At 33.0% G+C, this 15,289-nt stretch overlaps 1 protein-coding gene across 1 annotated transcript in view; it reads right to left on the bottom strand.

The window, feature by feature from the left end:
- Window positions 1-15,289, bottom strand: part of FAM172A (family with sequence similarity 172, member A) — a gene marked incomplete at its 5' end in the record, with an annotated part of 240,536 nt that overhangs the window by 187,338 nt on the left and 37,909 nt on the right. The window contains one exon of the mRNA XM_008576694.1: window positions 9,294-9,413. Within this exon, the coding sequence (XP_008574916.1) occupies window positions 9,294-9,413 (120 nt within the window). The remainder of the gene's footprint in view (window positions 1-9,293; window positions 9,414-15,289) is intronic.

Below are 15,289 nucleotides of genomic sequence, written 5' to 3'. Positions count from 1 at the left end.
CCGGGCCGGTACGGGCGCAACACTGAGGGTTGCGGTCCGTTGCTGGACATGAAAAAAAAAAGACAAAAAAAAAACCAACTATTTTTCCTAGTACTTAATTCTGAGGCAAATTTATTGTATGACTCTTTATATTGGGGAAGTTAACATAATGACCTCTTGGCTCTAATTCTATTTCACTATTACTCTACTATTTTACTCTCTTTGTTGAAATATGTTTCCTATTTAGACTATAACTTACTTGAGGCCAGGGATCATGTGTTTAATGTTTCCCCAGTACTTGCACAGAGTGGGCATGTTCAACTGAATAAATGACTAAATATGTTTAATAGCAATTTTCTAAACCATTTCTTATCTTGAGGGCATATAATTTTCAATCCTAACTCTAAGAAACACTTTGTACAAAGTCAAACTTATATGGTTCACATGGCTTCACTGTGATCTAAACTCATTCAATAAAAAAGTGTTAAAAATCTATAACAAAAAATATGAGGTGAAAGAAAACTGACATAAATGCAGTAGTTAAAAGTTTCCAATGCTGAAAGTTAAAATTACAGAGGCCTAGAATAGTATCACTTTGTCAGTCTGAGCAAAAGATGGTTTCAGACCCATAAAGTGATCATCTTGGCCATTAGAGATGGAAAAATAATAGCCCTTCCTCCCCATCTCCTTTATCACCACAGAGACATGATAACCAATGTAGCAAAGATAAGCCATGGGGTACCTAAATGACCCCAGAGTACAGTATTCTACTATATGCTGTTCTGATCTAAGCCATAGAATTGGACTTCTGCCTTCATTTGTCATTCCACAGGCCTCCTGATTTTTATGCCTACTATTATAACCTCTTTCTTTCTCAGGAAAGGATTCCATTTCTGAACATCCAGGAAATGGGTGAAGCCTTCAATCTTACTTTGTTAATCCTACCCCTAGTGCTTGATCCTGTTATTCTTTTCCTTCCTTCCCTATAAGAGAGTAAGGTGGGGTATGGTGAGGGAGAAGAGGTACTATTAGAACCAATTACTACATTGTGTTTGCTCAATTATCATCCATTGTCTTGATTCCCTGACACCAGACTATACCTCCTGATGTAAACCTGAGCTTACCATACTCTACACCTACCTAGCTACCTAGTGATAGCTCACCTGCTGCTCCCTCCAAAGCCAACCTCTGTAGCTGAATTAGCTCCTCCTGAAACTATCCTGAACTCTAGCAATGAGACTTTTGCCCAGAGATGACTTTCATCCTTGTTCCTTCAAGCCTTACGATGTTACCTAACCTAACATTGATCCAGTATGCTTCCAGTCTAATTCTACCTGACTCTTGAGTTAATTTGAATAACTTGTTTAATAAGAATTGAGCCCTAACTCCTAAAATAGAAGCTAAATGACTGTGATTGCAAAATTTTTTGTCCTCTAAAAGCCCTTTTCAATTTGAGATGTCAAATCAGAGGTGTAACTGTGGTTGGGAATTTTATTTGAAGTGGGCTTATAATCAGTGATCATAAGCTATAAGAATAGTAAAAACAGCCCCATTATAATTGAAATGTGTTCTTCTACAATCCTTCTTATCAAAGACTTAAAATAGTCAATCATACTTCTCATACATGCAATAAAATACAAAATCTCTCATTGAGATCTTTTATAAAGCTAATGGAAAAAGTATTTCTTAATGACATATTTAACAAATTAATACATCAATTCCTCTGAGTTCTCCATAACTTAACATGTTATTGTGCTAATTTTGGCAGGAAATCCTTGGTTTCCTGGCAGTCTTTGTTGAACCATGAGATAGAATGGCCAATCTCGTAGCTGCACAGATGCAGGGAGGGCAGTAAGATCTTGATGCAATCAATGTATGTGGATCCTGGAAAAACCTCTTCCAAAGGTAATTCTAATGAAGCAATATGGATCCTTTATTCTACAAAAAGATCTCTATTAAGGATTAGTGAAATTTTTGTCCATTTCTGCAGCCTTCTGAACAACCTGATCTTGGTGGGACAGAGTAATATAAACATTCAAGAGCACTCTAGTTTCTTAGAAGATATGATTTGTCGGGAATGGAAATAAACACAACTAATATAATTAATAGTGAAACACTGAATGTTTTTCCCTTAAGACCTGGAACAAGATAAGGATGTCCACTGTAGCCATTTCTATTAAACCTGGTACTGGAGGTTCTAATTGGGGCAATTAGGCAATCAATAAATCAGTAAAATAAAATGCATCCAGATTGAAAAGGAGGAAGTAAAATTATCTGTATTCACAGATGATGTGATCTTGACTAAAGAATCCACACACACGAAAAAGTATTAGAACTAATAAATCAGTTCAGCAAAGTTGCAGAGTATAACCAATATATAAAAATCAATAATTTTTCTATATGATAGTAACAAATAATCTGAAAATAAAATTAAGAAAACTATTTCACTTAGAATAGCATCAAAAAAATAAAATACTTATGAATAAATTTAACAGAAGAAGTGTAAGACTTAGACACTGAAAACAACAAAACATTTTTTAAAGATCTAAATAAACGGAAAGAAAGTTTTATTCATGGATTGGAAGTCTTAATATTATCAAGATGGCAATATTCCCCAAATTGATCTACACATTTAATCAATCCCAATCAAAATCTCTGCTCATTTTTTTTGCAGATATTAATAAATTGATCTTTAAATTCACATAGAAATACAAGAGACCTAGAATAGCCAAAACAATCTTGAAACAGAAGAACAAAGTTGAAAGATCCACTTTCTGATTTCAAAATGTACTACAAAGCTACAGTAATCAAGCTAGCATGGGTACTGGTATGAGGACAGGCATACATATCAATGGAATTAAGTTCAGAATCCAGAAGCAAACCCTTACATTTATAGTCAATTGATTTTGACATGGGGGCTAAGACAAATAAAGATGGAAAGAATAATCTTTTCAACAAATGGTGCTGGAACAACTGAATATCCACATTCAAAATAATTAAATCAAACCTTTATCTCACACAATATACAAAAATTAACTCAAGTGACAAAAACAAAAACTAGATAAATTGGACTTTATCGAAAGTAAAACTTCTGTACTTTGAAGGATTTGTATACAGAATATATAAAGAATTCTTAAAAATCAACAATAAAATGACAACCCAATTAAAAAATAGGCAAAAGATTTGAGTAAACATTTTTCCAAAGAAAATACACAAATGGCCAATAGCACACAGAAGCATGCTGAACATCATTAGTCATTACAGAAATGAAAATAAAACCACTGTGAGATTCCACTTTGCATCCACTAGGATAGCTAAAATAAAAAAGACAGTTAATAACAAGTGCTGGTGTGGATGTGGAGAAACTAAAACCCTCATAACATTGCTGGTGGGATTGTAAGTATGAGAAGTGATGGCTAATGGGTATGAAGTTTCATTTGAGGTAATGAAAATGTCCTAAAATTAGATAGAAGTGACAGTTGTATAACTCTGCAAATATGCTAAAAAAAACCACTGAATTGTACTTTAAAGAGTAAATTTTATCTTCTCCCCCCCCACCCTTTGTTTGTATATTTATCTATTTATTTATTTTTAGGTCCTTATTAATATGCTAAAAAAAACCACTGAATTGTACTTTAAAGAGTAAATTTTATCTTCTCCCCCCCCCACCCTTTGTTTGTATATTTATCTATTTATTTATTTTTAGGTCCCACAAATAAGTGAGATTGTGGTATTTCTCTTTCTGTGCCTGACTTGTTTCACTTAATATAATTTTCTCTAAGTCTATCCATGTTGCTGTGAATGGTACTATTTCATTCTTTTTTGTAGTAGAGTAGTATTCCATTGTGTAGATAACAATTCCTTGATTGTGTTAAGACATGTGAACAGATATGATGTAGTGAGGGTGGGGGGAGAGAGGTATGGGGGAAAGGGAATGGGTAAAGGGACATCAAAATCAACTACAACGTATATTGAGAAGTTAAAATAAAGAAACAAAGAGTAAATTTTATGGTATGTGAATTATATCTCAATAAAGCTCAATAAATCTCAATTATATTTCAATAAAGATATGTAAGCTATACCTCAAAAATAAAAAAAATTTAAAAATATAAACAAAAGAAAGCTAATTATTAAATAAAAGGTAATCGCAAACTAATAATTAGGGATGAAATGGAAATTCTTCTAGACTTATTCTATAAAGTGCTATATACCATAGTGAGAATATAATTATAAATTAGTTTAATAATTTTCCTCTTTTATTGGAAAGACTATACTTAGAAGAGTGAGTCATAGAGAAACAGTCTTTTCAGTCAGACTGAGAGTTGGGAACACCAACAAAGAGGACACTATAACAGACTTAACCAGAATGCTGTAAAATTCTCAAATCAGTCAATATTTAAGTGTACAATACACAGAATTCATAAGTTTAGTGACTAAAAGAGTTATCTGTTAAAGCTTAAACTCTATATATTGGTCAAATGACTGTGCAGATATTTAAGACTACTCATGTAATATATGAAGGTATTTCAAAAAGGTTTAGAAAAATAGAACTAAAAGATAATACAATCTTTCCACAAACTTTTTGAAGCACCCTTGTATAATGTTCTTAAACTGGTTTTTTGCAGGGGGGAATAAAAGCAATATCAGATTCTTTATTCTCAAGGTGTTTCTACATCATTTGGGCAAGGCAAAACTTAGAGATAAAAAATAACTTTAAAACAAAACTAATAAGTATGTATCTTGTAGTTAAATTACAAATGGCAACTTATTTTTACTGAATTATCTAGATTTTAAAGTACATTGTAAGAGAGTTTCAGCCTGAATTATTTGTATACTATTATAACTCCATTTTTCTCATTTTTTCCCTTTCCCTCAATTCTTAATTACCAACAGCACAACTTTTAGCTATTCTCATTGATCACAGTAAGCAGATATCCTACCAATATCTAATTCACTTTGTTCTTTGTGAACAAAATATAAATGATACATCTTCAAGGTCAGAGTAAGCTGATGTCACTAAAGGTAAAAACTATTTTAGTTCCATTCCATTTTCTCTTCAGTATAAATCCAAATCATGCTCCAGGCAATTTTAAAAGATCGACTGAGAGTAGACTGAGGTTGAGTGTCCTCACACAGCTATGTCCAAAAACTAGTCCTCTATCAGCTGCTGAAGGGCAGCTTAGGCTGCCTGGAGGCCAGGGAGCCCAGCATGGAACAATGGCAGGAAAATAGAGTTCCCTGCATTCCTTAATTCACATGCAAGTGAGATGCCAATCAAGTGCTGACAAGCATGGAAAAACCAAAATCAAAAGTGGGTAGAGATACACTTTCAAAAGGAGCTGTTTTCACACATTTCTAAGTGATGCTTTTAATGGTGGTTGGGAATTTACCAATAATAACATGGAAAAGGAAGTAAAGGTAATAATAAAAAATACTAATTTTATCGGCTGGGATAATTTAATAAACTAATGAGATATGTTTACTAAATTGTTTAATAGTTTTATAAAAAATATAAACACTCTTATTTTGGCTAAAGAAAGAAATCTGAATGCAAATTGATTTATTGAGCACTGAAAACAGGGAAGGTGAACTAAGATCGGTAACTGGGCATTGACAAGGAAGGCCAGCTCATTTTCAAATAAAAGAGAATTTTAAGGTTAATTGATTTTGCCAAACTGATCATTACCTGGAAAAACAAGAGCAAGGCACTCTGAAATGGCCAGCAATGGAAGTAATGAAATCACTTCATCAAAGTGGTGGAGAAAGGAATGATGAAAAAGATAAAAAACTTCACTATTTTAAAATGTCAGTTAATTTTCAAAAGGTGAGCCCAAATTTTTAACAACTAATCTAAGGCAAAAGTAAGCTGCATTATTTGTAAATGTCTTTCCAAATGAATTTGGTGAATGCATTCTAATTATATTTACTAATTCTATTACATATAAAATAAAATTTCTAAGACAGAAATTTAAGGCTTTGTAAATGATGGTTTAAGAACTGGAACTTTATACATTGGCATTATTTTAAATACACAGAAAAGATAACAGGCAGATATATTATTTTCAAAAATTCATTATCAATACATAGTTCTTTTCTTTTGTGTTTAAAGACTGAGAGCTGGAATCAATGCCAGAGCTGTCTTAACATCTACTTTTACTAGGGACACAAAGTTTAGAGAATTGGAAATTTGAGTTTTTACTATACGATGAGAGCAAAAGCAGTGACAGGCATATTTTTAGTATCACTTTTCTCATTATAGTAAACTGTATATTGTCTTTATGAGGTTAGACCTGGTCAAGTTCCAAATTTACTACCATAAAATGAACATTGGTTTTGAAAATAAATCTCTTATTATAATGTATTCTCTTCAGGAGAAATTCAACATATATACAATAATGGTAAATTATGTTCTCAGTTTCAAAATCAACAATTAATAAAATATGAAAGCTCTACAACTATTTTGTGCTCTAAATGTAAAAGTAATTTATCTTCAGCTATTAGCAGCACATTTAATTTTACACTACAATTATACACAATTTTAATTTAGTAAATGGCAAGATGTATTTCATCACAGGTCCTGACTGGTACCTGTTATTCAAACAATAAGCACTATAAGTAATTGCATTTATTGGTGAAACAGTACTTGCCATACAGTTTACATTTAAAATAAATTTTCTTGAAATTCATGACCTAAGGAAGCATGTGCACTTGTACAGCAATGGTAGAAAAACGATTTCCATGCATTTAAACATGATGCCACAAACTAAGACAGTTCTTTAAGAAATGTGTGTGTGTGTGTATGTAGAGCCTTTAACCAGAAGTAAAATTTAATGGCATTTAAAAAAAAAATTAAACTTTACTACAATCCAAAGGATTTAATGTCTGAGGTATATAATATACTACTAAGAAAAGAAACTAAACCATAATTTAAGATTTATGTACTAATCTTTACAATTCAGTTTCTTATAAAGTTAATACTAAAATTCGGAATCCAAGTAAAACAATTTTAAATACAAAATTATGTTGAAAAATCCTGAAAGAATGAATATTTGTCAACATTTTAAACACCATGACTTTTCCCCTAAAAATGTTGGTGAGAACAGAAAAGAATATGATTCAGTTTTAGGCAAAAGCAGAAGGTGTAAAAGCATTTCAATGTTTTTTGTTTCTTTAACAATGCTATCTTTTAAAAAGCCTTTTGAAATAAAAACATAATGGACTTAAATATATTAATCAAATTTGTCAAACTCATCATCAGTGCACAATGTTATTTGCTTAGAGGAATTCATTTTATTAAGTGAGGAACTACTCTTTCTACAGTTGCCACCATCTGTACACCCCTATTACATACCCCAATAAAATTTATTTCACAAAAAGTAGCAAACATATGAAGTTGAGGTAATCACCATTAATATTTTAAAACCTAAACAAGATATATTACATTAAATAGACTTCTCAGCCCTGGCGTTGTCTGACAGATATGTGATGTGCCAGTGGTTATATTATATTCCTCCTCCCATGCATATGTCTCCTGCAGAGATAGCAGACTACAGAAGCTGACCCTTACTGAGACCATCTTGTCTCTCTGACAAAGCTCCTTTTTAACTTCTTACTTACTGGTTACTTCCTGTGATGGAGAAAAACTTTAGCTCAGCTTGTGATAATTTCACAGGCCCTGAGGACCCTGACCCTAATAGCCTCAAGGTCAGAAGTCAAGTCTTGTTCTGAAACATCTGTGTGCTTTATATTAAAGTGGAACAAAAGTGGAGAAATATCCACCAGTGTGTGACAGTAAGGACAGGCAAAATAGGACTGACAAACTGGTCATCTGTTAACCCTGGCATCTTACGTTCATTTTAAAAACTGTCCAAAATACACTTAAGTCCCAAAATTTGGTGTACAAAAGGTTTTTATAAACTGTGTTAAAGTAAAAAAATAGAAATTTATGTTTTACAGAAATCTGAAATTTGATTAGCTTTGCAGGCTTTCAGACACACTTTAAGTCACTCTATGAGTCAAGAAATTTCATGTTTTAAGTCACTTAATGGTTTACCAAAAAAAGCTCCATATATATGTGTGTGTATATATAAAATAAAAAGTATATATATCTATATAACTATGTATCCATATCTGTAGGAGTTAAAAGGAATTATTTGAAAATCAACATTTATATTTTCAAAAGCTATCTTAAGATATCCATTACATATATCAAAATAAATAAATTCAGCAGAGTTAGAAATATTTGAAAATAATCCCTAAAAACTGAAATCAATTTAAGAAATAAACTATTTAACTTATTTATTGATCTTAAGATAGCACAAACATTTGTAGATTTAAGGTCAGCTAATGTATTCTCAGGTGTGAGGTGTCACCACCAGTTTTATATCTAAATCATGTGGGTAAGCAATAAGGTGTAGGGAGGTTAAAAAGGCCACAGAAATATTTTTAATTTGCATGACAAAGAGAAATTACTCACCAATGTCTAGAAACATAAAAATTAGACAATCAATTCTTTGCCTGCTTTTAATGTCCACTTTGATCTATTTGGATTTAAAATTATCAAATGCACTTTTATTAAACTAATCATTTTATTATGGCACTGATACCTTCCCATGACATAAAAAGTTATAAACACGGAGGCATGAATTCTTCATTAGTGCATTTTTAGTAGTGATTCTGTCACATTAACCATACCGGCACAAGACTATGTTACTTGTAATATTGTATATAACACAGGGAAAATTCAGAAATTGTGGTAATTTTTTTCTATCATGTACACATAATCTTAACTCCAGGAATCAGATTATTTTGAAATGCAAAGATTTTTATGGCCAAGCAATGCATTCTAGTTAAAAGTAGATTAATGAAAGCTTCCTGAAAGTTTTAATACTAGTATCTGATGAAGTATCAAACACTAACTAGTAGAAATAAAAGTCACTTAAAAATTATCCAAATATTCCCAAGTATTCAAAGTGTCTCATTAAATTTTAAGATACTTTACAGATAACATAGGCTTCAATGGTGTAAACATAAAACAGGAAACAGAAATATCATAAAATGTATGGAAACTGGGACTATAATGTAGAAATTAAAAAGTAATATGTAAACAAGGAATAGGCAAAAAGCTTTCCCGTTAGCATTGAAAAGCTCTGTCACTATAAAATAAATTAGCATACTGTTTTCAAATATCATAAAATTATTTACTCAAAATATTTTATTTTCATCCCTTATAAAGTCATGATACCAAGAAAAAAGAAGAGGGTATAAATCCGTAAGGACACGGGGATTAAAAATAGAGTTAAATGTATATTTACCAGTTCAACAAAAGCAAGTCCTCCATAGCTGTGAGCAACAAAAAATACATTCTCAGCTGCAGATTGGGCTATGAAATGATCCCAAACATAGATTGCATGTTCTTCAGGAGAACCATTTTCCTATACAGAAAACAAACATCATACATTATATAATATATCTAATTATTATCATAGTAATCAACAATTAAATTATATGCTTTCATACATAGCATAAGAAATAAGATGGTTGTAGCTTACTCAGAATAAAGACAATGCAAAATAACTACATTGAAAATTCAAATGAGAGAATAAATCAGTATTAAACTATTAGTAAATTATTGCTAAGCTTAACTGCTATTATAATCTTCCAAAACAAAATATTTAAAATAAACACATTTTTGAGTAGAAACATTCTAGGTATAGTTGAGATATTAAAATATGAGGGTACTTCAAAAAGTTTGTGGAAAAAATATTAAAAGATAATATGAATCTTTACACAAACTTTTTGAAGTACCCTCATATATCTAAGTACATCAGAATTATATGGCAGAAAGTTATAGTGGTATATGATAGAACAGCGTAACATTGAAAAAATTTATTTACATTCCTATATTTATATCTGAAAATGTTTATGTTATGCATCTAAATTATTTGATTGATAAGATTTTAAGTATCTCTTTAGCTGAAAATAAGGAAAAAATGATTAATGAATATTTTCTATTGAAAATTTTTTTTAAACATATACTTTTTTTCTAAGAGCACTTCTCCACGTATTTTATTTCAAGAACTGGGAGAAACCTAAATATATGTAAACATAAAGGCTTTTACATTTCTCCTAACTTGTTAAATCCTAACAAATGTAAATATATTGCTTATATTCTGAAAGTTCTGTAATAACCTCATTTTGCCGCATTTATTTCTATAGCTGACACATAGTGATTAAAGCCAAAACCTGGATAATAAGAAAAACAAAACCACTAAACAATACTGATCAAAACCAAAAACTTCTAAGAACTAAAACAGATCATGAAAATGTTTTATACAAATATTTCTTAGAAGTTTTAATACTAAAAGACAAATGTCCTAAGAATGTCATGGATATTATACAATAAATACAATTTATTCATATTTCCCATCTTAGAAATTTTATAATAACTTATTGGCCTCATTTGCCATCCAGGAGCTATCTTTCTTGAATGTCTATCTCTGCCCTAAGTTTCTCTCCAGAGCTACAAAGCCAACTATTTAATGGTGATTTTCTTTTGGATGTCCCATAGACATTTCAATTTCAACCAATCCAACACTGTACCAAAAACTTCCTCCTACAAACCTGTGTCACTGTCTGTGCTCCCCATGTCCAGAAATGTGAAATGTGAGTGTCATCTTTTATTTCTCTCTTTCTCAAATTCCTCATACAGTCGATCATTAAAATTCTGTTGATTCTGTCTTCAATTGTCTCTTAAATCTGTCCTTCTTTCCAGTCCCATTTTCTCTGGCTTAGGTCAAGCCACCATCATTTCACAAAAGGATGACCACAACAGTCTCCAACCCAGTTTCCCTGCCTCTTGGATTGCCCATTTACATGCTCTCTCAAATCCTGTAGTTAGAACAACCTTTCAAAAATGCAAATATGATCACTGTTACCAAGTCACTCACTCTCTGCTTAGAACCCTCCAAAGTTTCTCATGGCCCTTAGGATAAACTTCAAATTCCTCAGTATGGCATTCAAGGCTCTTCATGATAGACTTTTGTCTATCTCTTGAACTATAACTCTTAACACTGTCCTGCAAAATACCTTGAATCAAAAGACACCTCTGCTTCCTTAGTAACCACAAAGAACACATTCTCTGTTCTGGTTGCAGGGAACAACTTGCAGTAACCCAGTTGTGCCTTACATTTCTGTCACTTGGTCTAGAAGGTGACCCTCGTGTTCTGCCCTCACTTCACCTACCACCTTCACTGCATAATTCCTGTTTGTCTTCAGTACTCAACTATAACCTCCTCTAGGAAGCCTTCCCTATCACTCCCAAGGTTAGGTAATGTCCTCTAACAGCATCTTGTGCATGCTTCCCATTACTGAACTGAAAGATTTGTATTGTAATTACTTATTAGATTATCACATTCTATTTAGCCAAAAGCTGTGTCTTCTCATTCACCAAATCTTCATATAAACAAATAATAAAAACACATTTATCTTCATATTGATTACCTGTAAACTTATAGTCATATACTAAAATACAAACATACTTTCAAAGATTATCTGTTAGTAAAATAAATATGAAATTACCTATACTTAAGATATAAAATAAATAAAATAATAATACTGTAATTGAAAAGAAATCTTTCTAGGGATTTTAGGCTTTGATAATTTAGCTTTCATTAGTTTGAAAATCAGGAAAATGATTATCATAAAAATCAGTATAGTGGTTAACTCTAAGGAAAGAGCAGATTCGTGACTGGGAAGTAGACTTCTGGTGGCTGCCAGTGTTCTATTTCTTGACTGGGATGGTAATTACACAAGTGTGTTCTTCATAGTTTCTTTAAACTAACCATACATATTTAGCACTTTTCTGTAGATATACCTAGAGTTACCAGAGAATTTAGTGTGCAAACTTTTGAAAGTGAAGAAAGATATTATCAATAATTGTACTGGCCTAAATTGGAACTATCCAGAGAAAACCTGGATACCTGGTCACTCTAATTTTATCTTACAATAAAAGAAACATGGAAACAAGAATAAGGAGAGACTTAACAGAGTTTCCACCCATTGATAGTTTACAGATATCTTAAATACCTGTGATGATCCTAAATATTCTATACATGGACAAAACGAAAACATATACCTAACATTTTTTCTAATCCTACCTTTTTAGCCTTTCCTTTCACTATTTCCAGGGGCCTTATGTTCCAGGCAAACCTGGATTACACATTGGTAGTCTGAAAACCCCAGACAAAACTCTATCATGGAATTCAGTCTGAGATCCCATGGGTAATATAGCTCAGATTAGGCAAAGCCTAAAGGCAGACAGCAGTTCAGTAATCCATATATGAGATGATAAAGACTAAGATACTCCGCAGGGTGGTAGCAGAGAGAATGGAAAGGAAGGGATGGAATGAGTCATTACAAAGGAAGAATGAGCAAAACTTGTGATTCACAAGGATAAGAGGGAAACTGCCAGTCAGGCACAAATGGCCCGTCTATGACTAAAGGAGAGCTAAGAACCAACAGTTCTTTCTATGGTTTACATATAAAGACTACTGTCTTCAGAGATTAGTACTATAGCTGAATCTTTTCCTTCACAGTCCATGGAGACAATATTTGTTAACAGTAGCCTGCCTGTCCGCAGTAGGAAACAGAAACCTCAAGTATCCATGTGCCCCAAATACTTAAATATCTTCAGTCTGACTCTAAGGTCATCAAATTATTCTTTAGTTTTAGATTTTAAAGCAATATGTTCTAAAAAGTAAAATCCAATTGAAAAAATGTCTACAATATCTACTAGAAGTTCTTTTATAGGCTCAAGTAAACTATCAAACACTCAAGACTATTTTGGCCCACACCTGATATCCATTGATCTAAAAAGGTACAGTGTAGGAATTACAGCTTGCCAGCAAGGCAGCACCAGACATTCATTTTAAGTGGGAGTCCTGCAGCAGTTCTTGTAGCAGTCCACACAGCCTTCTAGGAGTAACTCTCTTTAGTTCACATGGTGTTAACTCGGGAGTGATGGAATCAGACTCACCTTGAGCAGATGCACAAGTTATCCTGGCTTAAAAATCTTACAACCCACAGGAACCAATGACCTCTTATAATAACTCCATAGGCATGGCTTCTAGGATCCCTGCCCATCAGAGACATGTCCAATTGTAAGAGTCACTAGTCTCAGGGAAGAGCAAAGCTATGGTATTTATAGTCCATTATAATTCCTACTAATCTTGATGCAGTTTACCAATTACGGGTCATTATCTATCATAAGCAATGCCGCCTAGCAACCATACACTTAGAGTGGACGCTATGGTGTGCTTCCCAGAATCCCTTCAGGTATAAGCCACTCATTTCCTGAGCTGTGGGAATGCTGGCAGCTGATAGCCTTAGCTGAGGCATTCTCTAGAAACTGCCCACAGCCAAAGGAAGCTACCTTGCCTAAGGTTACAATCACACCACTGGGGCAAGATGCATCCAAAGACTGGTGGATCTACAAAGGATTGGTCTCTTGCCTAAGGCAAAACATCTCTGAGGAGCCATCTCAGATCCAGAGATCACCATAGGATTAACCGACACTTTTGTTATGTCTACACTACAGTTCAAGTCCTACTCCATTCTATTTTTTTCACTCTCCTACAGGTGTTGATCCCAAGAGGTCCCCAGCAAAATTCCTGCATGCAAATCTCTGTTTCAAAATCTTTTATCTGGGAAACACAACCTAAGATACCACCTTATAAGGTTTCTAGGGAAACAGCTAGAAAATTAGCTGAAGGTTAGAATCTCATGCAGAAGTGGAAAGGGTTTTATTAACTCTTGATCCACAACATATTATAGAAATATATGGCAAGTATTTATAACTATTTACATGTATTATTATCATGCCTATGTTTAAAACTACTGCAAAATATTATTGGTTCAAGGTTATCTGCCAACTCCACCATTAGCCACGGTAGGTTAAATTGAATCCTGTACCATTTCTTTGGTTCTTTTCAATCCTATTTCTTTAAGTCACTTCTCCTTCCTTCTAGAATGTAAGCAACTTAAAGAAAGATTATCTTACAAGGCATGCTATAGGCACTCAATAAATGATTAACAATGCTAGTGCTATTGGCAATGATACTGTGGACAAAATATTATGGTATACGTTTGAAAAATCAAGACAAAAGAGTATTTAAACTCCATTTCAAGAACCTAGCTTCTAATAATCTGAAATGTGGCAAAAGATTGATGGTCAAAGGTGTTCACCATTGTCTCATTTATAACACCAAAAATGTGGATTAAGATTAAGTATCCATTAATGGAAAAATAAATATTTAAATAAACTACAGTTTCTCTAAGTTATTCAATCGGTTTATAATGTAATACATTCAGCTCATCTGATTTTATATGTAGCATAATTTTCACTATATAAAAAAGCTTGAAAAGACTTTTCAAAAGGAGGAATTAAATAAAACTATTAAAAGCATCTGAGCTGCGTATGGATGGTGGGATTATGTGTATTTTCTATTTCTGGTTTCTTTACATTTTTCTGAATTGTCCAAAGTTTCTGCAAAGTGCATGCTTTTTATAATAAAACAAGTAAACAAAAATAACAAAGATCAGTAATACCATCTAGTGATCATTGATGGCTTCTAAGGGAGAATGAGCATCTGAGCAGGGTCTTTAATACCTTCATACCTAACAAATTATAATATCTGGCCTGAACCCAGTGCATGTTTACAAGCAGCAAATAAGAAGGTTTGTTTCAAATAGGTTTAAGGGTAAGAAGTAATAGATGAAACTTTGATAGTAACTGAAGAAACAGAAAAGCTACAAAAATTAGAAGAGCACATGGAGCACAATAGTCCAAGACTACTAGTATCGTCACTGAGTAACTGAAGGGCAGTACTGTATTTTAAGCACAATAACTGACAAGACTAATAATGATTCTGAATTATCTAAAGACGGTTAATGACACTACATGAACACCATTTTTGAAGGACTACTAACGTAAAATTAAGAAATAGTTTTATTCAAAATATTATTTTAAAAAATAGGTGATAAAGAAGATAAACCTTAGGGCCGGCCCGGTGGCGCACTGGATAGTGCGCCGCTTGGGAAGCGCGGCGGCGCTCCCGCCCGAGGGTTCGGATCCCACATACAGACCGGTTCCCGCTCACTGGTTGAGCGAGGCACGGGAGCAACACCGAGGGTTGCGATCCCCTTGCTGGTCCCCGGTCCGGTACAGGGGCAACACTGAGGGATGCAATCCGTTGTCGGACACGGAAAAAGACAAAAGACAAAAAAAAAAAAAAAAAAAAAAAAAAAAAAA

The sequence above is a fragment of the Galeopterus variegatus genome, unplaced genomic scaffold, assembly GCF_000696425.1.
Source record: "Galeopterus variegatus unplaced genomic scaffold, G_variegatus-3.0.2 Scaffold1389, whole genome shotgun sequence".
Classification (NCBI taxonomy): domain Eukaryota; kingdom Metazoa; phylum Chordata; class Mammalia; order Dermoptera; family Cynocephalidae; genus Galeopterus; species Galeopterus variegatus.
This window is presented reverse-complemented; position numbering and strand designations above follow the sequence as displayed.